The following is a 25,367-nucleotide window of genomic DNA, read 5'->3' on the forward strand; positions in this document are numbered from 1 at the left end:
CCATGTGAGAAACTTTGGGAAACAGATAAAAGCTTGAATTTTCTACCATATACCCAGGTGAATGACAAACAAAAATTAACGGACAACTGGTTCTGGCTTTTTTAGCCTCATAAACGTTGAAATTCTTCACAAGCAAATTGGTCACGTCCAATCACTGGAACCAGCTTTTTCGCTGCATAATTGGCCATTCATTGGATTTTACTTGTTCTGTTGTTCATGTTTTTTTTTTTTTAATAGCAAGTGTCAGCTTTATTCATCATAGAGGGACCCAATTCCTTTCATCATACAAAAACGAGATCCACGTTGGGCTTTGAGTTATTATTCAGGGCTCTACATAATTTACAGTGACGGATGACTCATAACTACAACCCTTTTTCCAATTTATTTTATTTATTTCTCCTGGAGTGGAGATATTGCGGCGATAAAAGGGCGTTGGGATTTTGGTTTAATCCAAACAGTTGACTTTCATTGTTGGAGAGAGAGAGACAGAGAGAAATGAGTTCATATTTAGTTGATGCTAAACCTCATGCTGTGTGTATTCCATATCCAGCTCAAGGTCATATAAATCCCATGCTCAAGCTAGCAAAATTCCTTCACCATAAAGGGTTTCACATAACTTTTGTCCACACTGAGTACAATTACAAACGCCTGCTTAGATCTAGAGGCCCAAATTCAGTTGATGGTTTGCCAGACTTCCGCTTCGAAGCCATCCCGGACGGTCTTCCACATACTGACGCTGATGCTACCCAAGACATCCCTTCTTTGTGCGACTCCACTTCAAAGAACTGTTTAGCCCCGTTTCGTGATCTTCTTTACAAACTCAATGACGTCGCTGCTGCATCTTCAAGTATACCTCCCGTGAGCTCTATTGTGTCGGACGGTGGCATGTCTTTCACTGTAAAAGCGGCTGAAGAATTTGGCATTCCGGATGTGCTCTTTTGGACTCCCAGCGCTTGTGGATTCCTGTGCTATCTCCAGTTGCCAAGTCTAGTTGAAAGAGGTCTAACACCTGTCAAAGGTATAGTGCTCTCATTACCATCAAGTTTTGAACCGATTTACAAAGGGATGTCGTTTTTTTTTTTTGAACTGTTTTGGTTGCATCGCTTAATTACTCTTTGATATAACTCCTCTTGGACTATTTGCAGATGCAAACTATCTAACAAATGGATATTTAGACAAGGTTATAGATTGGATTCCTGGGATGAAAAATATCCGTTTCAGGGATCTTCCAAGTTTTGTCAGAACTATGGATCCGAATGATATGATGTTCAATTATCTTCTCAAGGAAGTTGAAAGAGCCTATAAAGCTTCAGCTATGGTTTTGAACACTTTTGATTCCTTGGAACCAGACGTTCTGGATGCTCTCTCGGGCATGCTATTGCCTCCTGTTTACAGCATTGGTCCTCTTCACTTACTTGTTGATTGGATTAGAGATGATGAATCGGAAGATATTAATTCAAATTTGTGGAAAGAACAAACTGAATGCATCGAATGGCTGAATTCAAAGGAACCCAACTCTGTGGTATATGTAAATTACGGTAGCATCACGGTGATGACTCCTGAACAACTGATTGAATTCGCTTGGGGACTAGCAAATAGTCAAAGACAGTTTTTGTGGATAATAAGGCCTGATCTCGTTGCTGGTGAGACAGCCATTCTGCCGCCTGACTTCGTCTCTGAAACTAAAGATAGAGGAATGTTAGCAAGTTGGTGCCCACAAGAGCAAGTCCTAAAGCACCCATCGATAGGAGGGTTTTTATCTCACATGGGATGGAATTCAACGCTTGAAAGCCTGTGTTGCGGTGTGCCAATGGTTTGTTGGCCATTCTTCGCAGAGCAACAGCTAAACTGCCGTTTCGCTTGCAGGAATTGGGGGATTGGCATGGAGATTGATACCAACGTAAAGAGAGAAGAGGTAGAGAAGCTTGTGAGGGAATTACTGGAAGGGGAAAAAGGTATGGAAATGAAAACAAAGGCCATGGAGTGGAAGAGGGAAGCGGAAGAGGCTATCAGACCTGGAGGTTCATCTTTCCAGAACTTGGAGAAGCTGGTAGCTGAAGTTCTTCAAACTGATAAGCATGCCAAGTAGTGGATAAGCACCAGAAAGAAAGCCACGGTCGAGGCGGAAAACGGCTTTCATCTGTGACACCATCATCCTTACTATACATGTAACACTCTCAAAATAAATTAGTTGAGCATATGGAGATGATCATATCATAAATATTAAATCAGAAACGGTGAGAAGAAGTCGCTTTGTATCACTAATGGAGTAAATATTTTCTGCAATTATTTTTCACAACATAATGTTGATCATTACGCCAAACTTCCCGTTCGGGCTGTGTAACCTATGCAGTCAGATGTAGAAGAAAAGATAAAAGTCACTACCAAAGTCAACAATACCTACAGAAAAAGATAATATAAAGTAATAAACAAAACTTGTAGGATTGCCTAAACTTGCCAAATTTCTCACCATGTGCAATTCATTCTTGTAAACAACGGCCAAAAAATGTCCTTGCAAAATCTTTTTTATATTTGCATTAGGCTTTTACCGTCATTGTTTAATTCAGCTTTTCTATTGTTTTACGCGTACGCCAATTCTTTTGTTACGAATTCTGATCGTATTCGAAATAACAAAATAGATCTTTTTAAAATTTTATTATATTTGCAACTATATTTTATAGTCGTTACTTAATTGAAATTTTTAAAAATTTTTAATGCGATGAGAAATTTTATCATTGTGAATCCGTGTCATATTCATAATATATTTATAATGATGAAAAAATTATTACGAAATCTTATTATATTCACAATCATCGTCTAATTAAATTTTTTTCAAGTTTGTACAATGACCCAAAAAATGGTTCCAAATTTTTATCATATTGCTTAGGACAATTTTTTTTTTTGTGCAATCTTATTATGTTTTTAATGACATTTTATAGTTATTTACTTAATTAATGTTATTTTAAGAGAAGCTCTAACTTAATTAATGAATGTACGTTGTGCTGGACAATTTTCTTCTTCTTCTTATTGAATTGCCTCTTGCAAAGTGGAGGTTAATCATAATTAATTAAGTAGATGATGATGGTTTGGCTAGTTATACACGTATTAGTGTATGCAACCTAACTTTGTGAGTTCACACATATACCACTTTTTTTTCCCTGCTCGTTGATCAATACACATAGCTGGTCCGGCCAGCCTGCACTATAGGAGAGTCTGCCTCTGATCAAACTCTGTATTCTCACTTTCTGGATCATCGCTCCGTTGTGTCAAATAAATTTCCCACTGTCTCTTCCCTTTCTTTAAGTTTTTCTTGGTAAATTTTTAAATTTTGATCAGGCGTAATTGTCGTTTTCTGGATCTTATCAATTTTAAAGTTTAGGGTGAAAGGATTTGAAATTCTTGTTGATATAACAAAAAGTAGTAGTACTGTAAGCAAAACGCAAATTATTTTATAGTGTGACAACTAGCTTCCCATGACAGACGCTAGAGGCCAGATCCATTGGACTTGTTAAAAGGCCTACTGAAGAAAAGACAAAAGCATTGAGACAGCTATGCTGGGCGTGGAAAAAGCGTGAGGCCCTGGGATATTTTATTGAACATGGACATGGTACAGTGGAACGATACGATCCAATATCCATGAACATGGGAGTGCAGCTTGACTGTGTGGATTATTTTACTTCAGCAACACATCCTTGATCAGGTTTTCCAAATTCAAGAATGATGAGCCATTCGGACTGGCGGCTTGCTCTGCTTTTTTCTTCCACTCCATGGCTTTGTTTCTCATCCCCTCACCTTTTTCTCCTTCCATCAATTCCCTCACGAGCCTCTCTACTTCATCTCTCTTCACATTATTGTCGATTTCCATGCCAACGCCCCATTCAGTGCAAGCAAATCTACAATTTGTTTGTTGCTCCGCAAAAAATGGCCAAGAAATCATAGGCACCCCATATCCAATGCTTTCCACGGTTGAATTCCATCCGCTGTGTGTTAAGAAACCCGCAATTGCTGGGTGGTTGAGCACTTGCTCTTGTGGGCACCAACTCGCCATCAAACCTCTTTCCTCGGTTTCTTCAAGGAACTCTGGGGGGAGTATGGATGAATCACCCCTCACCAAATCAGGCCTAATGATCCACAAGAAAGTATGCTTGCTATTAGCCAGACCCCAAGCGAACTCAGCGAGTTGCTGCGCTGTCATGACTGTGATACTGCCAAAATTCACATAAACCACGGATTTGGGTTCCTTGGAATTGAGCCATTGGAGGCACTCGGGCTCTTCTTTCCACAGATTGGAGCCGATTGATTCTAAAGGTGTCTGTGGAATCTGATTGAGAAGCAATTGAAGAGGTCCAATGGTGTAAATTCGAGGGAGCATGGAAGAGAGAGCTTTGACAACATCATGCTCAAATTCATCAAAAGTATTCACAATAACGGCAGAAGCTTTTGCAGCTCTCTCACTCTCTACCGCCAGGAAGTTTAACATGATATCGTTCCGATCTGTTGTTCGGACAAAGCTTGGAAGGTCCCTTATGCGGATATTTTTCATTCCTGGAATCCAATCAATAACAGTGTCCAAATACCCGTTGGTTAAATAGGTCTCATCTGCATAATGAAGAAAAATTGTCAGCAATAAATCAAATCCACAAAACCATTCCAAGTCCCAAGTATGATGAGATGTAGAAGTCTGCAATTTTAAAGTATTTTGTTGTACGTACCTTTCAATGGTGTAAAACCTCTTTCAATAAGGCGTGGATAATGCATGTAGCCCAAGAAACCACATGCACTGGTGGTCCAGAACAACACTTCGGGAATTCCAAGCTCTTCAGCAGCCTTGAGAGTGAAGGACATGACGCCATCTGAGACAATGCAAGTGACAGGTGGAACGCCAGAAGAGTTGAGTTTAGCAAGAAGTTGGCGAAAAGGGGCCAAGCAATTCTTGCTAGTGGAGTCACAGAGGGCGGGGATGTCTTGTGTTGCATCAATATCCGGCGGGGGCAGACCGTCGGGGATTGTCTCAAAGCGGAAATCAGGCACACCGTCCAGGGCATTGGGGCCTCTGGATTTGAGCAAGCGTTTATGGTTGTACTCAGTGTTGACGAAAGTGATGTGAAAGCCTTTGAAATGAAGTAGTTTCGCTACTTTAAGCATAGGATTTACATGACCCTGAGCTGGGTATGGTAAACACACCGCATGCGGCTTGTTGCGAGCTGTAAGGGATCCCATCTCTCTCTCTCTCTGTCTCTTCCTCGGTGCCTTGTCCACAAACAATGGCAGACTCCCACAGGTTTATAGGAAATTTTACTATTGCATTAGATCTATTCTTGTACAGATAATTAAAAACTGTGAAGTACTGATTATAATCAATTAAGCAGATTCTTACATGTGGACGCCTAACCAGTTATAATCATTTCAATTTCAAAGATGAATAAATAAATCTAAGAAGTTGTCACCTTTGTCTTTTCTTTTTGCTGCCAAGAAATAAAGGGAGATTGGGAAGAGATTTTTCCCAATATAATACAGCTCCACTTTCATCAGATCTCCGTAGTAAGCGGAGCTGCCTAGTTAAGCAAATCAATTTTTTTTAATGTTTTAAAATTCTGAGTTTAACTCATATAAACGTATGATCTCAAGGCTTTCTTTTCGAGTCGGCAGGCGGCGGCTGTGAGTTTGAGACAGTCAAAATCTTCAAATGGTTCCCAATCACAATTAATTAAATTATACTTATCTATGCGGGCATCATTTTCAATACACAATGTAAAATATTGTAAATACAGATTTTCTAAATAATTAAGGTAATTAAAAAATCATATAGTTTAGTGCACCCAAAAAATCATAGTTTATATACATAATTTTTATGTATTTAAGTGTAATAGTTGGTTACAAATATTTCATCTGTCAGATATATTTTTATATCATTTTTTACAGGACGTTCTAAGATTGCAATTTTATTAGAGAGAGAAGCTGAGGGGGCTAGAGAAAGAAAAAGGGCAGAGGGAAAATGAAGACCAAGGGTGGTTCGGGGCATTTATACTATGCAAAGCGGCATCGTTTTGGTGGGGAAGAAAAGAAAAAAGCAAAAGGAAAAGAATTTTTGTAAGTCCCAACAGACTGTTGGGAAGGCTTAAAAAAATCACTAATATTTAAATAATGGTAAAATAAAAAAAGGTGAAAAAATAGAGAAAAATATGAAAATATAAAATAAAAAATTAGGGAAACAAAAGCAATTCTGAAGTCAAGGATTATTAATTAATGTTAAAATAAGATAATACATGATTCATTATTATTGTTTTTTGAATAGACATCTTTAGATGTTAATACTTTTTTCGCATATTATCGTATTTCAAAATGTTAATACTTTTCTTGCGCAATCTTAAATATGTTTCATTAATAAAAATTTATCATTTTTAATGAATTTAAATTTAAATTTATCACATCTAGCAATCAAATTTGTAGATTCGCACATTGTTACCATATAGTTAGGGGTGTGCAAATGTAAAACGAACTGAAAAACCGAACCAAATTGAAGTGAATTCGATTTTTTTCGATTCGATTAGTTTGATTTTTTAGATAATTCGGTTATTAGAATTAATTCAATTTAGTTTTGGTTAAGAATATTTTTAACCAAATTAACCAAACTAACTGAACTTGAATAAGCATATAACAAGATTTTCGTATGAAAAATAAATCAAAAACTATTTGTTGTTATTTTTATCCATATTTTTAATTATTTGTTGTTTGTATGAATATCCATATTATTTATTCTAATTGTTTATCATCATTTTATTTTTGTGGTATTGATTTGTAAAAAAAAATTGCAACATAAATAAATATATACATATAAAAAAAATTTTAAATTTGATTTTCTAAAAAATGAATCAAACTAACCAAATTAATTCAGTTGTTTATGAAATTCGATTCAATTTTGATTATATTTAAATATAAATTTAATTAATTCGATTATTAGATATTCAAAACGAACTAATTAAAATAAACTTTTGTTTTATCCTACTGCATTGCATCATTACTTTTTCAATGTTTCCTACTTCTGACAGCAAAATGACAAAGAATTAGCGAATTACTGTGAATAATACCATCCTTTTCATTTTCCCTCTAGGTAAATTTCCAAATCAATCCAGAAACAGAATTTCAATGGTTGAAACTTCATACAATCATTGACACTAAAAAATTTACCATCCCCTGTTTCAACTGCCTAACAAGCTTATCAAAGTTAGTGTAAGAAGACCCTTCGGGGCTTGTAGCTACTTCAGCTTTCTTCTTCCAATCGATAACCCTTTGCCTTAAACCTTGGCCTTTCACCCCCTCCATCAACTCCCTCACAAGAGCTTCTACTTTCTCCCTTTCCACATCACTGTCAATTTCCATTCCAGTGCCCCACTTCGTACAAGAGTAGAGACAATTCATCTGCTGTTCTGCAAAAAATGGCCAACAGATTAATGGCACCTCTTCGCAAATGCTTTCCATTGTAGAATTCCACCCGCAATGAGTCAGAAAGCCTCCTACAGAAGGGTGGCTCAGCACACTCTCTTGCGGGCACCACCCTACAAGTAGACCCCTATCGCTTATTGCCTCCATAAATTCCTTCGATAATATTTCTTCTCCACCATTGACAAGATCTGCCCTAATAACCCACAAGAATGGATACTCGCTGTCAGCAAGTCCCCAAGCAAACTCACGCAATTGTTCTGGCGTCATTGTTATCAAGCTCCCATAATTTACATATACAACGGACCTGGGTTTTCTTCGGTCTAACCAAGCTAAGCATTCGGCGTCTTCTTTCCACAAATTGGATCCAATGGAGTCCAAATTTGTTGGGCAAATTTGCGGATGAAGCATTGATAGTGGACCAATAGTGTAAAGCTTGGTGAACTTGGTTTTGATGGCATCCAAGACCATCTGTTCGAAATCATCAAAAGTGTGCAAGATTGCAGCTGCAGCTTTCCTGGCATTGTTCACTGATTGTAAGTTGTAATTGAATATTATGTCATCGGGATTCGTGGTTCGGATAAATGTGGGTATAACTTTTAATCGAACTCCTTTCATTGCCGGTATCCAATCAATGGCAGTATCAAGATATCCATTATTCAAGTAACTCTCATCTGCAAATAATTAACATAAAGAAAATAAAGTTCTGAATTTAAAAAAAAATTATAAATGAAGAATTTCAATCGAGATTCAGAATCTTCTTCTGTAATTAACAGGCTAACAGCCTGATACTGGATACAAGATAGAGTGGACAATAGTACCTTTCAGTGGGAAATATCCTCGTTCCTTAAGCTCTTCAAAGTGAAGGTAACCCAACATGCCACAAGCACTAGGAGTAAACAAAACCATCTCCGGGATGCCAAATTCTTGAGCAATTTCCAAGGTGAAGCTCATGACTCCATCAGAATTATGCAAGTAATAGGAGGGGCATCTGATGAAGCATTAAGTTTTATTATGAGCTCTCGGAATGAAAGTAACCCCTGAACTGGTAACGTTAAGCATAAGGCCGGTAGGTCTTGTATTCCCCGCTGATTGGTTGGTGGCAAACCATCAGGCATTGTTTCAAATTGGAAATCGGCTAAGCCGCTGAGAGAGTCTAATCCTCTAGAGTTAAGCAAGCGTTGGTAGTTGAACTCTGTATGGACAAAAGTGATATGGAAGCCCTTGAAATGGAAAAGTTTGGCAAGTTTCAACATGGGGTTTGTGTGGCCTTGCGCCGGTAGAGGAATACAGACAGCATGGTGCTGCTTTGCGGGTTCCATTTGCCTTTGGGAAAGTGAAGCAAGCCGAGGATCTAACTTATTATAGGCCTAAGCTCCAATGCAAAAAGAAGGCATTTAAATAGATAAGGTTAAAGCAAAATAAAAATATGAAGCACTTTTACATTTGATTTATTCATTGTTATATGATTTTTCTATTTAAAATATAAGGTTTGAATTTTCTTTTTCTTAATATAAGGTGATAAGAGAGTCCCCACTCCCCACCGATGACTCATCAATTCGGCCAAATGATGATTAAACTTCTTGTGTTCTGTTCACAAGGGAAAAGTCAATTTTCCTATAGGGATACCACTTTAATGTGTCTGTTCAACTCTTTTTCGATTAAAGAAGCCCCATAAAAATACCACTAGCAAATTGCCCAAAAACTTTAGCCGGAAGATATATAGAGTTTCTTTCTCTTGTATTTTTCCTTTGATGTGAAAATGGATCTCTACTTATTGTTAGAAAATAATGTATTTCATAAGGTTCAAATATCTCACATTGTCAAGATACATAAAAGGTTAATGCCTTATATATGAAAATCAACTATGAGTTTGTTGCAAGTAAGGAAAATAGAGTGGGCTCGCGCGCACACAAAATTAGGCCAAACCTTCAAAAATTTCAGATTTTCTCCCCCTGTGCGCGAATATACACGTGGGCTGTGCCTAAGTGACTTTTTGTACCTTGGCTTTAATTTTTTTAAGCTTTTCCAACCTTTGATTAAATCAAACTCAAACTTTATCATGCTTACTTGATTCTCCTAATGTTGCTCCAACGTTTATCCTGGTTTTGCTCCAACGTTTATCTGATTTAGTTAAATGCTAACTAGGTTTTTCTCAACTCCTTAATCTGGTGCAATGTTCACTTCACTACATGCCTATAAATACAGTCTCACACCCTCACTCACAACACACACCAAAGCTTTTCTTCTCTTAAGCTTTCTCGACTAATTTCCTTTGCCTCCTTTCTTCTCTTAAGCTTTCTCTGCCTCATTTCTTTTCTAGCTGGGTTTTCTCCTTTCTGCTGTTCTTGTCATCCCTTAATAGTTTATGCAAATTATAAGGAAGAGTCTGTTGAATCCTGGAAGATAACCGCTATAGTCCTTTTGCACCGAGTTTTATACTCCGAATGGACAAAAATTATCCTTAAAGACAGTGATACCATGCCTCAGACCAATTACTGTTTTTACTTGTTTTATATTTCTTTGTTGCTAATTTTTTCTAACATTCTTAAGGATAATGGATTCCCATGTTGATAATGCTGCTGCCACTGTTCCTAATGCTGCCTCTGTCCCTACTACCACTACCATTGTCAACGGTTCCCCTATAGCTCTCACTCCGATGACCATTCCTCCTATGCCCTCGGCTTCATATGCTAAACCATTTCTAGTTATTTCCAAAATAGAAGTCTTTGATGGCAGAAACTTCAAAAGGTGGCAAGAAAGGATTTTTTCAATCATTGATGTTCATGGGGTCGCTTTTGCACCAATTGGTTCCAAGCCAGATGATGTCAAGATGCTGGAACCATGGATGCATGCAAATAAGGTATGCAGGTATACAATCATTAGCACGTTTTCTAATGAGTTGTTTGATGTATACAGCCCTTACAAAGAAGCAAAGCAAATATGGGAGTCAATGATAGCCAAATACATTGCTGAAGATGATGGGAAACAAAGTTCTTGATTGACAACTTTTATCACTGGAAGATGACAAATGACAAGGACGTAAAGAGTCAGATTAATGAATACCACAAGCTGGTGGATGATTTGAAGGCTGAAAATATCAACTTACAAGAAGAGTTCGTTGCTGGGTTGCTGATTGAGAAGCTACCAGATGCTGGAATGGATACAAGCAACAACTGAAGCATAAGGAAAAGCAGTTGTCACTTGCAGATTTGATTGTACACATCATCATTGAAAACAAAACCTGTAGGGAGATTAAGGCCTCCAAAGCTAAAGAAATTGCAACTAAAGCCAATCTGGTGCAAGGCAAAACCCAGCATCAACAAAGGTACTCTTACAAACCTGTTCATAAACCCAAAGCTCTTCATCCCACCTTAAAAAAGAAGGGTAGTTGTTTTGTCTGTGGAAAGTTAGGGCATCATGCAACACAATGCAATAAAAGAGCAAAGGAAAATGACAAACTTGCTAATCCAAGAGTCAACTTGGTCAAAGCAGATGAATCCGACTATGTAATTGTTGCGGTCATTTCACAAGCAAATATGGTGGCCAGTGTGAAGGAATGGGTGGTAAACTCAGGTGCTACCAGGCATATTTGTGCAAATAGAAATGCCTTTACCTCCTATACTCCTATAGGGGAAGGAGAAAAGACAATATACCTTGGTGATTCTCGAACTGCTCAAGTTCTTGGTAAATGGAAAGTTCTTCTCAAGCTCACATCTGGCAAGACCCTAGCTCTAAATGATGTTCTTCATGTTCCCAATATTAGGGCAAACTTGGTATTTGTGGCCTTATTAGGCAAGGTTGGGGTGAAAGTGTCATTCGAATCTGACAAGATCGTGATGACAAAAAATAATGTGTTTGTGGGTAAGGGTTATTACAATCAGGAACTCTTTGTACTTAACATTTCCAATGTTTTGAATGAAAATGGCAATTCTTCTACTTACATGATTGACTCTGTTGATTTATGGCATGGTGGACTAGGACATGTTAGCATTCCCTATATTAAGAAAATGCAATCACTGGATTTAATTTCTAGTATTAAAAATGGATGCTTTAATAAATGCGAAATATGTGCTGAAACAAAATCAACTAAGAAAACTTGTATTTCAGTAAATATGAAATTTGAATTATTAAGTTTAATTCATACAGACTTAGGAGATCTAAAATAAATTGTGACTAGAGGTGGTAAGCAATACTATGTTACATTTATTGACGATTATTTCAGATTTACTAAAGTTTATTTGCTTAGGCATAAAGATGAAGCTTTTGACATGTTTATTAAATATAAAGCTGAGGTAGAAAATCAACTGAATAAAAAGATAAAAAGAGTTAGATCAGATAGAGGGGGTGAATATATACCGATTAATGATATTTGTGAAAAAGAAGAAATAATTCATGAAATTACTCCTCCATATTCTCCTGAATCAAATGGTGTAGCTAAAAAAAAAATAGAACATTAAAAGAAATGATGAACTCTATGCTTGTTAGTTCCAATGCACATGAAAATTTGAGGGGTGAAGCTTTATTACCTGCATGTCATATTCAAAATAGAATAACTTATAAGAAAACCGATAAGACACCTTATGAATTATGAAAAGGTTATTCTCCTAATTTAAAATATTTGAAAGTATGGGGGTGTCTAGCTAAGGTAATGCTTCCTGAATTTAAAAAGAGAAAAATTGGTTCTAAGATATCTGATTATATGTTTATTGGTTATGCTAAACATAGTGCTGCATATAGATTTCTTGTATTAAAAAGTGATGTTCTTGATTGTGATACAATTGTTGAAACAAAGAATGCCGAATTTTTTGAGCATATTTTTCCATTAAGAACTGATACAATTTCTCATACACCCTTTAATAAAAATGATTTTGAAATACAAAATGATGATTTGAGAAGGAGTAAAAGACCAAGGGAGGAAATTACTTTTGGTAATAATTTTTATACTTATCTTGTAGATAATGATCCTTTAACTTATGTTGATACAATTTCTTCTAAAGAAAGTTTATTTTGGAAAGAAGCCATACAAAATGAGATTGATTCGATTTTATAAAATCAAACTTGGAAATTAGTTGATTTACCACCTAGAGCCAAACCAATTGGTTGCAAATGAATTTTTAAAAGGAAATTTAATCTTGATGGTTTTATTGATAAATATAAAGCTAGATTAGTTGCAAAGGGTTTTACTCAAAAACCAAATATTGACTATTTTGATACTTTTGCTCCAGTAAAAAGATTTACATTAATTCGTGTTTTATTTGCCTTAGCTTCAATTTACAAACTTGTTGTTCATCAAATGGATGTAAAAACCACTTTTTTAAATGGTGATTTAGAAGAAGAAATTTATATGGCACAACCCGAGGGATGTATTTTTCCTGGTCAAGAAAACAAAGTTTGTAAATTGATTAAATCATTATATGGCTTGAAACAAGCACCAAAATAATGGCATGAGAAATTTGATCAAGTTTTTGTTAGTAATGGATTTTCTACTGTTGGAGTTGATAAATGTGTGTACACAAAAACTGTTGATAGTGAATGTGTGATTATTAGCTTATATCTTGATTATATGCTTATTTTTGGTATATGCATTGATGTGGTCAATAAAATAAAATGTTTTTTAGCTTTTAAATTTGACATGAAAGATCTGGGAGAAGCCAAAGTTATTTTAGGTATTAAAATCATAAGATGTGATAGTGGCTTAATGTTAACACAAGAGTATTATGTTGAGAGGCTACTTAAAAGGTTTGGACATTTTGATGTCACACTTATGAGTACTCCTTATGATAGGAATATCCAATTAAAGAAAAATAGAGGTGATAGTGTAGCTCAATCTGAGTATGCACAAATTATTGGGAGTCTGATGCATTTGATGAATTATACTCAACTAGATATAGCTTATGATGTATGTAGACTGAGCATATATACACAAAGTTCTAATAGAGATCATTAGACTACCTTGAGAAGGGTGATCAAATATTTGAAAGGTATCATAAACTATGGTATTTTATATAATGGATTTTCCTCTGTATTAAAAGGATACTGTGATACTAACTGGATCTCAGATTCAGATGAGACGAAATCTACAAGTGGTTATGTATTCATCCTTGGTGGAGGTGCTATAACTTGGAAATTAACCAAACAAACAATAATTGCTAAATCTACAATAGAGTCAGAATTTGTAGCTTTAGAGTTGGTTGGCAATGAGGCTGAGTGGTTGAGAAACCTCTTGGCAAATATTCCGTTAGGAATGAAACCTACACCTTCTGTGTCCATGCATTGTGATTGCCAAGTGGCAATAGCCATTGTAAAGAATAAAACTTTTAATGGTAAAAATAGATACATTCGTTTGAGACATAATGTAGTAAAGCAGCTGCTTAGAGATGGAATTATATCCATTAATTATGTGAAGTCAGAGCTGAATTTGACCGATCATCTGAATAAACCCCTGAGAAGAAAATTAATTAATGCTACGTCGAGGGGAATAGGACTTAATCCAAATGAAGAAATCAACAAATAATAGTAACCCAACCTATGTGATTGGAAATTTCATGAATTAGGTTCATATGGGTAATAACAAGTTATTTGTTGATAAATTAATGCACTATTGAAATTATTGTCCCTTTTTTGGTGTGTAAGTACTGCAAAACTGCAATGTAAGAGAGGTTGAGTTAAACTCTTAATGCATTCCATATCCCTTTTTGGTAGTGTATTATACTGCAGTATACACTTGATGGAATCAACCTATATAAGTGTGGAGTGGGGCCGCTCCTATGAGAATTATGGTAAATTCTCTAGAGCACTTATGAATAATCAGGCAACCGCATGGCCTATTCGCGCAAAACCACATTGAACAGTAGAAATTGTGGGGGTGCAATGTGATTGATAAAAACTATATTTCACATAAAGAATTTTGGTTCATATAAGTTACAAACTTCACCAAAATTCTGTGACTTATATTTCATTCTTTCTAGGGGTGGTTCATAGCTTAAAAAACACTAGTCACGATGCATTACACTCAAATGAAATTTGACCCAGCAAAACTTCTTATAAAACCTTATGAAATATGTGAGGGATTGTTGAAAAATAATGTATTTCATAATGTTCAAACATCCCACATTGCCAAGATACATAAAAGGTGAATGCCTTATATATGAAAACCAACTATGAGCTTATTGCAAGCAAGGAAAACGGAATGGACTCGCGCGCATACAAGATTGGGCCAAACCTTTAGAAATTTCAAATTTCCTCCCCTGTGCTCGAATATACATGTGGGCTGTGCCCAAGTGACTTTTTATACCTTGGCTTTAATTTTTTAAGCTTTTTCAACCTTTGATTAAATCAAACTCAAACTCTATCATGCTTACTTGGTTTTCTTAGTTTTGCTCCAACGTTTATTCTGGTTTTGCTCCAACGTTTATCTGACTTAATTAAATGCTGACCAGGTTTTTCTCAACTCCTTAATCTGGTGCAACATTCACTTCACTCCATGCTTATAAATACAGCCTCACACCCTCACTCACAACACACACCAAAGCTTTTCTTTTCTTAAGCTTTCTCGACTAATTTCCTCTGCCTTCTTTCTTCTCTTAAGCTTTCTCTGCCTCCTTTCTTTTCTAGCTAGGTTTTCTCCTTTCCGCAGTTCCTATCATCCCTTAATAGTTTGTGCAAACTATAAGAGAGGGTCTGTTGAATCCTGGAGGATAACCGCTACAATCCTTTTACACTGAGTTTTATACTCCGAAGGAGTGAAAATTATCCTTAAAGACAGTAATACCATGCCTTAGACCAATTACTATTTTTACTTGTTTTATATTTCTTTGTTGCTAATTTTTTCTAACACTTATTATTCGTTGAAAATAACCACTATTGTCTGCATCATAGATTAGCGTTTTCCTGTTGGTTTTACTTTGAATTGATAATGTGAGCAGAACAATACGAGAGATATATGCGTATGATTCGATGAAAGAAAACATATCCAATCAGATAGACTAAAATTAAAAATTAGGTTGTTTTTTTAATCTAGGATTCGATTTTTTTCACCATAGAGTTAAAGAAATAAGAATAAATGAATCAGCTTCAAAACTGCATCTGTTATCTAAAATGAAAAGCTACCCTAATCGTCTTGAGCAGTGCCTAAGTCTCTCCTACTAATGGAGTGTTTCAGGAGATAATCATAGTGTAATTCCATGTGTCACCAATCCTGCACTGTCCCTGCGTACTACACCAATTAGCTAACATAAGTTCACTTTGACTTTCTTCCTTGATAGATTGTAGTAAGTGTTAAACAAAGCTATGTGCCTAAATTCATTTTTTGAACCATTTGCAGAAGTTTCATTTATCCAATGGAAGCAGACAAGCCGCTGTAAGAAGGAAATTTCTGTAAATTTCATTTTTGAGTTGGCATACCCTTTTTGTCTGAGGAAGCCATGCAGGGTGCTCAAAATAGCTCATTTTAGGTTTGGATTTCTTTTCGATTATATAATGGTATTTGAAAAAAGAAAAAAAAAAAAGAAAAAGAGGCAAAGCAAACCTAAAGGAAGCACTAAGAAAGGAAGCCATATGAAACAGGATGTACCTGTTGATGGCTTGACAAAGTTCAGATTTTTGTCTCCAGGACACGTTAGTTATCTATTTTTCCAATTTAGCCATTTATGTATAGATGCACTCACTGCTTTCTTTTCTCTTGTTTTTTCCAAATCGATGATTTGTTGGAGTTTGGACTTTGGACGGCCTTTCCAGAGAGTGAAACCACGAAGTTCAGTCTTGGCCCAAAATTTATGGGCAAAAAAAACCAAGCCCTTTAAAATACCCACTCATTCAAAAAAGCCTCAAGAAACAAAGAAAGGTTTTTCCTTCTCAAGATAAAAAGTAGAAGATAAGGAAAGACAAAAAGAGTAGTATCATTCCCTGACTTAAATGTTGTAGACATGTTAAACAATTTCTTCAAGTTTAAGCTCACTTAGTTGTCAGAGATGAAGTGATTTGAAGAAATTGATCGAGTAAATAACCCTAACTATTATAAGTACCATCACTTGATTACACATTTTGTAAAAAATGCTTTATTTTGAGTGATAAAATCATAAAATTTTATAAAAATCGAAAAGTTAAGTTCAAAAAAAAAATTGTCATTAATCTGGTATCAGTAACAAGTATGATTTCTCAGCTTAATTTGTTGAGTACTTCCATAATCTTTGAATTTTTAAACCCCATCATGCTAACTCCAAATGCAAAGGAAGTAATCCATCTTCTAAGAAAATAGAGACAAATGCTTGTGACCAAACAATTGAGGGTCAAGAGAACAAAGAATGGATCCTACTTACCCATGGAAAAGGATGAAAGAAACATCCTTTCAGCTCTAAACAAGTGTCAAGAAGATCTAAAATGGTGAGACAATCACCCATAAAGAGAACGTCAAGGGTAATTAAAAAAATAAAATAATTCTATTCAAGTATGAAAATTCATACTTGTAGACGACGGATTCAATTCATTTACAACATTGCCAGAGTGCTCTAGACTACCGAAGCAATCTACGGGAGAGACGCATAGAAGTTTTCCTTTACAGGTGACATTATTCCCACAAATATGACTTTTCATTTCTTCTTATTTTAGAATTGAAATCAAATTATTGAAATTCCATTTTGTGATTCTAGAAGTAGAAATGACTAACCTTTTTCTTATCCATGCAGTGGTGGTCATGGTATAGTTGTTCCGCGTATATATTTCTACTGAATAATGCATGCTTAACCTTAGACATTGATTGGCGGCCGTGGTTCTGTTAATGGTCAAGTTGCAGGGTGAATTTGTAAACTTTGCCCATAGCTTCCAAAAATTTTCCCTTTTCATTTTATGTTTGAAATGATTCTAAAGCAAGTCACATGCAATCTTTATTTCCTGTTTTTTTCTCCCTATACTCTATGTAGGTACACGATGAAATACACTAATTATAGATATGAATTGACTTATGCTAAATTTGAAGGTAAAGAAATCACAAAATTCTCTGCTAAAGAGCGAGCAGGAATGAAACAAAAATCAAAAGTTAACAATGTTTCTTGTCGGACGTATAGATAAATAACAGGGGGCAGGTCGTTCTCCGATCGAGTACAAAGGCAAGGAATGTTACAACATGTTCGAACGTAGATCCATCAATATCCTCTGTTATCAAGAACCATTTTAGTATGCGGCGCAGAGTTCATCTGATGCTGCACTAGCAGTGCACCATTTATGTTGCTAAGTAAACCATTTTTTTTAATAATTATTTGAGAATCAATCAAAAAAAGAAAGAACAACATAGATTAACGAAGATAAACAAGAAATATAATGTATATAAATCCACATATAGGAACATTTCTCAAAGTACACCAATCAAAAGGCAATTAGGCAACTGCCATTTGCACACAACAAATTAATAAAGCATCATGAAATGAAACGAAGACAAAGGAAGTAGTCTTTCTGTATAAAGGAACAAAGAATACGAGCGATCCATGCCTCTCTCTCTCTCTCTCTCTCTCTCTCTCTATATATATATATATATATATATATATATATATATCAGGTAACTTAAACGGACGGTTTCAAGGGCTAGTTTTTGCAGGTGGTGGGGAGAAGAATGGGATGGATGGAATCGTAGTTGGGATAGTGGGGATTGAGGGCATGCTAGGCAGTGGAGGCAGGGTGAACTTTGGGGCAGTAGGCAAGGTCGGAAGGGTGGGCATGCTAGGAAGTGGAGGAAGGGTGCCGACGTTGGGCAGAGATGGTTGTGTAGTTGGCAATGTGGGAATTGTTGGCTGAGGGAGACTTGGCAAAGATGGCAACGGTGGTAGCGCTGCTCCAGGCAAAGTCGGCATTGCAGGCAAAGGCGGCAACTGAAGAAGATGACGAGCCCCCAGACTGACATTGATGCTGGAAAATGACAAAGCCATGAAGAAAGCGAGAATGAAGCTATTGAAAGAGGCCATTTTTTGAATATATTTTGTAACAATCAAGAGTGTGTTTCTTAGTAGAGGAGAGGAGTTATCTTAATCAAGGTTTGAGTGAGGAAAACAGGGCAGGTGTTCGATTTATATAACCTGAAACCAGGGACTTGACCTATCAGGTTGGTGAGTTTATGCTCAAGTTTGGTTGGGAAAAAGTAGATATTCCTTTGGAGCTTCTTGTTGTAGCTCACCTCCTCAATACGTCTTGCCCTAGGGAATCGTCAAATATTGTAGTTGTTGTTGGCCAAATATAGGATGGTCAACTGGTTCAGGGTGGTAAAAGTTTTGAGTTCTGATTGGTGGGTTAGCTAACTCCATTAGCCCAATCAAGATCAACAATTAGCTTTGCCGCGACAGCAAATTGGAAAATATATCTAGACCGGTGTATCCATTTTTCATCTTTGGTTGGTATGGATGCATGACTCTTACTTCAGGAAAAATCAAATGACCTTCAGTTGATAAACTATAGGAGAATTACTATTAAAGCTCCGACATTAGAAACTGTATGTTTTTCACTTCTAAAATTTGCCTTTCGAAAAAAAAAAAAAAAAAAAAAGATATTACTAATACCAAGCTGCTGCAGGCAGACTGTTTGAGTAGGCTGTTCAAGAGCTGAAAATGTGGCAACTCTACTTCTGCTAGCCGGTTTTGCCTCTAAAATGGTGAGATGCAAGCAACTTTTAAATGAATAAAAGAAGTCGGCAACGATTGGTAATGTTAACCACAAATATATGATATATATCTAGGAATCGTCTGTCCTCGCGTGCTATTTTCGTTTATTAAGAACATGTTCAATAGAATTACCATGATCAGACAAAGGGGTGGTGGCGCAGTTGGCTAGCGCGTAGGTCTCATAGCTATCTGAGTTATCCTGAGGTCGAGAGTTCGAGCCTCTCTCACCCCATTTTATGTTTTCTATCTTTATAAAATCATTTTTACACAAGATGTAACACAATACTTTTTAAGACTAATAAAATTGTCATTTCTACATAGGATGTAAATATTATAATGTATTGTTTTTCTATATAAGTATTATAGTGTATTGTTTTTCTATCTTTACAATGTCATTTCTACACAAGATGTAAGTATTATAGTGTAAAATCAAATTCATAGTAACACACAAGACGTAAGTATTATAGTGTAAAAATATCATTTCTATACAGGATGTAAGTACACAGGATGTTAGTATTATAGTGTATTGTTTTTCTATCTTTATAATCTCATTTCTACACAAGATGTAAGTATTATAGTGTTTTGTTTTTCCATCTTTATAATGTTATTTCTACACAGGATGTAAGTATTATAGTGTAAAAATGTCATTTCTACATTGGATATAAGTATTATAGTGTAAAATCAAATTCACAGTAAAACAATATTTTCTAAGACTACCATTATGTTTTTCTCTTTTCATAGTGTCATTTTCTAAAACTACCTATGTAAGTATTATACTGTAGAATCAAATTCATAATAACACTATTTTCTAAAACTACCATTACGTTTTTCTTATTCTCATAGTGTTATTTTCTAAGACTACCTGTGTAGTGTCATTTCTACACAGGATGTAAACATTATACACATCAAATTCATAGTAACACAATATTTTCTAAGACTACCATTACGTATTTCTACATAGGATATAAATACTATACACATCAAATTCATAATAACACAATACTTTCTAAGACTACTATTACGTTTTCTATTTTTACAGTGTTGTTTTCTAAATCTATCAGTTTTTCTACACAGGATGTAAGTATTATTTTTCTTGAAAGGTGAATTCGTTGGCCTCATCAGCCACAAAACGCCATTGACAGTCTGAAGCCGTAACTGCCAAAGACTCCCTATGGCATATCCAGAGTGGCTGGGGCAAAGAGCTGTACAAGTCAAGAGCTCTGTTGCATTAAGCGACATTGGGATCTTACAATGACCAGCAACCGAACCAGAGACAAAAAGACAACTACTCTAAAAAACTGCTGCGCTTGAAGATTTTGGCAGCCAACAAGGAGAAACTATCGGGACAAACAAAAAGGAGAACTCAGACCTCCCTGTAACCTCAACACCAAAAGATACAGAAGAACAACCCAAAAATGACAAGCCAAAGTCCCCTGAATCAAGCAGAAGAACCAAAGCACAAAAAGAATCCTACCACAAAAAAGCATCGTAAGGAGAAGAACTCAGAATCCTTCGAAGAACATCTTCCCCTGCAAGTCTCCCATCAGCAGACACACAAGACGACAATCACCAGGCACTCAACAGCAAGAAGGAAGGCTCACCTTCAAAAGACCACAGCACCATCTAGATGTAAGTATTATACACATCAAATTCATAGTAACACAATTGTCACTTTCTAAGACTACCAGTCTTTCTACACAGGATGCAAAAATTATACACAAATAAAAATTCATAGTAACACAATTGTCACTTTCTAAGACTACCAGTCTTTCTACACAGGATGTAACTATTAAACACAAATAAAAAAGAAAAATCATCCAAAAGAATACTTCAATCGTTGCAGCATAACTTGTTATATGGAACCCACAGGCATTCCAGAGTTAAGGCTGATGCCAATATGCCCCCTATCTCCTACCATTAAGAGTCTTGGTCTTCTTCAGGTTGGCTAGTTCTTCAACAAGCTTCCTTTCTTCATCACCCAGCTGTCTTGCGATTTCAACCTGTACTCTTAGTAATTGGTCCCCCCTCATGTTGCTTTTATTCAGCAAGGGCACACCTTTCTTTGCCATGACCCAGGTTGTTCCTGGCTAAATACCAGCGGGGATTTTAAGATCAGCCATTCCATCCACTGTTGGCACCTTCACTATTGTCCCCAACATTGCATCAACATAAGAAATCTTGCATGTATAGAGAATGTTCACGTCATCCCGTTTCAATACAGAGTCTGGAATCACTTTGATGACAACAAAAAGATCACTGGGAGTACCCCCTCTCCTTCCTGCATTGCCTTCTGATCTGACTCTCAACCGACTACCAGAATCAACCCCAGCAGGGACCTTCAAGCTAATCCTCTTCGATTTTCTTACCCTTCCCTCGCCGCCACATGTGTTACAAGGAGTCAATTTTTCCCCAGTCCCACTACAGGCAGAACATGTCATCACCTGCTGGAAGACGCCCAGTGGAGTCCTTGCTGATGAGACAACTTGCCCTTGCCCACCACATGTGGTACAGGTAGTTGTGTTGGTCCCTGGCTTTGCACCTGAGCCATCACAGGTGGTACAGCAGTCAAGCCTGGATACGTCAATCTCTTTTTCTACCCCAAAGATAGCTTCCTTGAAAGTCAAGACAAGATTGAAAATTAGATCTTCGCCATCTGCAGCCATATTTCTGGCACCTCTATTTCAAATGTCCATGTCGAATAATGAGCTAAATAGATCGAATGGATTGGTGAAGTCCTATCAGAATAGAACAATAAAGATTTGACTATGTAAGAAGAGAGATGTGTTTAAAATAAAGGATGATGGAAATGAAAAACAACCAATCTCATTGTGTTATTTCTTTAATCGAATTCACTTACCCCCATGCCCATATTAGAACCTTTAAGACTATCGTGCCCATACCTGTCATAAATAGAACGCTTTTCATCATCAGACAGGACCTGCACCAGAGTATTTGTGATCTTTATTTTACAAATATCTTAAACAAGCAATTGCCATGGTTATCAAAGCCCAATGCTCAACCAGGCATCAACAACCAAGAACCCAGGTTTGAAATCACATATTACCTCATAAGCTTCACTAATCTCCTTAAATTTCTGTTCAGCTCCTGGTTCCCTGAGGCCACAATATATATCACAGAATTTAGCAATTGCAAAAATTTTTCCAGAAAAATGTGTACTCATTTAAGTTATGTCATGTTAAGAATATTACAACGAGAACTATCAATACAGACAAAAACTTGTATGCAAACAGAAACAGGGACAGACATAACAGTGGATAAAATAGTGAACAATGTGGATCTTAACTACATGTTTTAGCTAATGGAGGGATCAGAAAGGCGACAAAAATGAAAAAAAGAGGTTGCAGATGATAAGAAATTCCAATACATCCCCTCAAACAGAAGTACAGAAATAAGGCACAGACCACTGAAATAATATTTCAGATCAGGCAATGTTTATGTAATGATTGGACATGGCAGATATAATAAACCTACAAAATGATTGTACCAAATGTAAATAAATTAATTATAAAAGCTGAGGGTGCATGTATCTAGACTCAAACAAAATATCACCAGACTCCCAGTCCCAGATTTAGCATTCACAAGCTTACAACTAGTTATTTCAGCCATTTTATTGGAAACTGCTTCCATGGCATTGTGTTAATTTGGATAAGTTTGAACAGTTGCACTTAAACAACTACAATCTTACTAATTGCTATAATAATGCTCAATTTTCAACGGGCAGTTCTTGTTGTCTAATCAGTGCCTTTGTGCAAACTTCATAAAGGCATGATAGCAACCACTAAAGCACATCAATACACTATTCAAGTACTCAATTGAGCAAGTGACACACATGATAAACCAGTGATTCTGGTGAATTACTGTGGTTCAAGGTGGCAGCACACCAGTAGAGTCAAGGTGGCAAGTCAATCTTCAGACTCCAGGAGCGCTGATTGGCAAACACAAAAGAACTAATATTATTTGTAGGATCCCAAGTCAATTCTATATATAAACTAAAATTGAAAGAGATATATTAGTTAGCTTTATTGGTGTGAAGATGAATTCACACTCTATTATTCTTATTGCCATAAAAATAATGTCTTCGCATGAATATTATATGATTATTAATTTTGATCTCATTGTAGCAATACATTAACAAAAACAAATGATAAAATCGATTTTTCCGCAGGAGAGGGTGGAGTGATGTTGATACTTGATGGATTTGATAGTCCAGCCGAAACCAGGACAATATGAACAGTTGCATAATTTAAAGGGTAACTTAAATTACTTGTTCACATCAGGATGATAATTCCTGGCAAGCTTTCGATAAGCTGAACATGGAAAGGATATAATCAGTAAAAATAAATCAAAAGAAAATATAATTATAATTCTAAGTTACATGATTATGATGGGTGAAGGAAATATTACAAAAGGGATTCTCCCAGATACTTAGGATGTATGGCTCACTTAGCAATAGGAACATAATAGGGATTGAACTCCCAATCAATGACTCTTGGAAGCCACCCAATTAGAACCTAAGGAGAGGTAAAGTAAAGGAAAAAGAGAGATTTAACTGGATCCATTGATCTATAAGCTTTCAATGAGTATGATGACAGTAAAGTACGCAAGGTGAAGGGGAAGACAAATCCTCCCACTGCAAAATGCATAGAATATTTGTACATAGAGTTACTACGATAGGACATTGACAATTCAAGACAAGCTGTCTTCAAGGTCAGGAATGGTAGATGAATATTCAACTCTACTGTATGGTGATGTATGGTTCAGAGTAGAGCTCAGATAAATAATGAATGTGAGATTGTTCCACAAAGACTATAGTGGAACAAGAAGAAAAATTAGGGGAAGATGGTGATACACATAGACCTCAAGGCCAGTTACAAAAAGAAAAGGCCATCATATGTGCCATGCCAAGTGAAAAATAGACAGATAAGGTACAAACATAACAGGCAACAGTGATCAGGGTAGTGTATTCACCGCTTTTTATGTCTAATTTGCTGGCACTTTTAGACACCCCAAGGATGGAATAATAATCCTACAATAACATATTTTGAATTAAATAGATATGCATGCAGTTTGGAAACAAAATACCAGAAATCAGGGGAAAAACCACCAGGAAGAAAGACAACAGAACGTCAGTTGTTACCACAACCATCACTGTACTGGAAAAGGAAAATTAAATGAACACTCACCTGAGTAGCTTTGACAATCAGACGCCTTGCCAAGTGGTGACACGGCTTTTTAGATGATGGTGAATGGGATAAAGTATGGGTCAAATTTTGAGAAAAAATGCTTGAACTTGAAAATGATAATGCTCTTATCTCAGTTAACACACTGCATAATAGAACAGAACACAATAAAATGATGATCTAAGAGAAAAATCAGCATTGATGTTTTGCAGATAAGAACACATCATCTGGAAGACAAAGTTGCACCTACTTAAAAAGGGAATTAAAAATTTTACAGCTAAGTGAAAGACATTTACTAAAAGATGTTTTAGTACATTTAGGATCATAGTACCAAAAAAGCTTATATATTTTCCTTTTAAAATAATACTACTACTTTCTATCCAAAAAACTAAAACATGGTCACTCTACATGAAACCAATTCTCAAACCTTTATGGAGAGAATCTCACCGTCCTTGAGGTATCCGCAATTTGTTTGTATTAGAGCTTGACATAAATCGAGGTCGGAATCCTGACCAAGTCACCGTGGTGTTTCCACAAGGTATAGTCGCCATACAAAACTCTGTATCAAGGAATCAAGACTTATCAAATAGTTTATATTTTGCGGTTTTGCCAACACCACACAAAGAATGTTGCCTTTGCATGTGCAGTTGGCACACAGTACACCAGAGATAAAAGAAAATAAACAATGAAAGGAAAATGATCACGGCAATATTGCTAGAAAAGCAATCAAGAGACCCAAAATCTTAAATCTTTTAGACATGTAGAGAGCATTGTAGATTACAGGAACAAAAATATGTAAAGAAGATGGGTTATTTCCGATGGACTAACCCGAAACTGCCAAATATAGCCCTTCTTCTCAGTTTTGGGGTTTGGGTTCCGCTGTTGGTATTGAATTATGCACTGCGTGCGGTGAGGCGCGGCTCCTGTCTTGGGGCAGTTGTGGGTGTGGAGGGAAAGGTTTGAAAGCAGAGAAACGTTTGCTTAGTTATACGTAAAGGGGCTCCGACACCAGCCTGCGGGAGGCAGGAGAGTCTTCTGGAAACTATCTATACCTCTACATTTTGTGGCAGCATTAATTTAC

General features: G+C 36.3%; 3 protein-coding genes, 1 non-coding gene and 2 pseudogenes across 4 annotated transcripts; 2 read left to right on the forward strand and 4 right to left on the reverse strand.

The window, feature by feature from the left end:
* LOC18608264 (7-deoxyloganetin glucosyltransferase) lies at positions 321 to 2,294 on the forward strand. Its single transcript, XM_018114698.1, has 2 exons — positions 321 to 1,018; positions 1,146 to 2,294. Exons 1-2 carry the CDS (start codon positions 496 to 498, stop codon positions 2,087 to 2,089), a joined length of 1,467 nt encoding a protein of 488 aa, XP_017970187.1. The 5' UTR covers positions 321 to 495; the 3' UTR covers positions 2,090 to 2,294.
* LOC18608265 (7-deoxyloganetin glucosyltransferase) lies at positions 3,441 to 5,469 on the reverse strand. Its single transcript, XM_018114737.1, has 2 exons — positions 4,713 to 5,469; positions 3,441 to 4,599 (listed from the first exon to the last, which is right to left on the reverse strand). The coding sequence occupies exons 1-2, from the start codon at positions 5,218 to 5,220 to the stop codon at positions 3,674 to 3,676; spliced, it is 1,434 nt and encodes a 477-aa protein (XP_017970226.1). The 5' UTR covers positions 5,221 to 5,469; the 3' UTR covers positions 3,441 to 3,673.
* Positions 7,084 to 8,767, reverse strand: LOC18608266 (annotated as a pseudogene).
* LOC18608267 (seroin) lies at positions 18,012 to 18,395 on the reverse strand. Its single transcript, XM_018114866.1, has one exon. The coding sequence runs from the start codon at positions 18,393 to 18,395 to the stop codon at positions 18,012 to 18,014; it is 384 nt and encodes a 127-aa protein (XP_017970355.1).
* TRNAM-CAU lies at positions 19,232 to 19,317 on the forward strand. The gene is given in 2 exon segments: positions 19,232 to 19,269; positions 19,282 to 19,317. It is a non-coding gene; the product is annotated as a tRNA-Met (tRNA).
* On the reverse strand, positions 20,818 to 25,363 carry LOC18608268 (annotated as a pseudogene).

This window comes from Theobroma cacao, chromosome 2 (genome assembly GCF_000208745.1).
Source record: "Theobroma cacao cultivar B97-61/B2 chromosome 2, Criollo_cocoa_genome_V2, whole genome shotgun sequence".
NCBI lineage: Eukaryota > Viridiplantae > Streptophyta > Magnoliopsida > Malvales > Malvaceae > Theobroma > Theobroma cacao.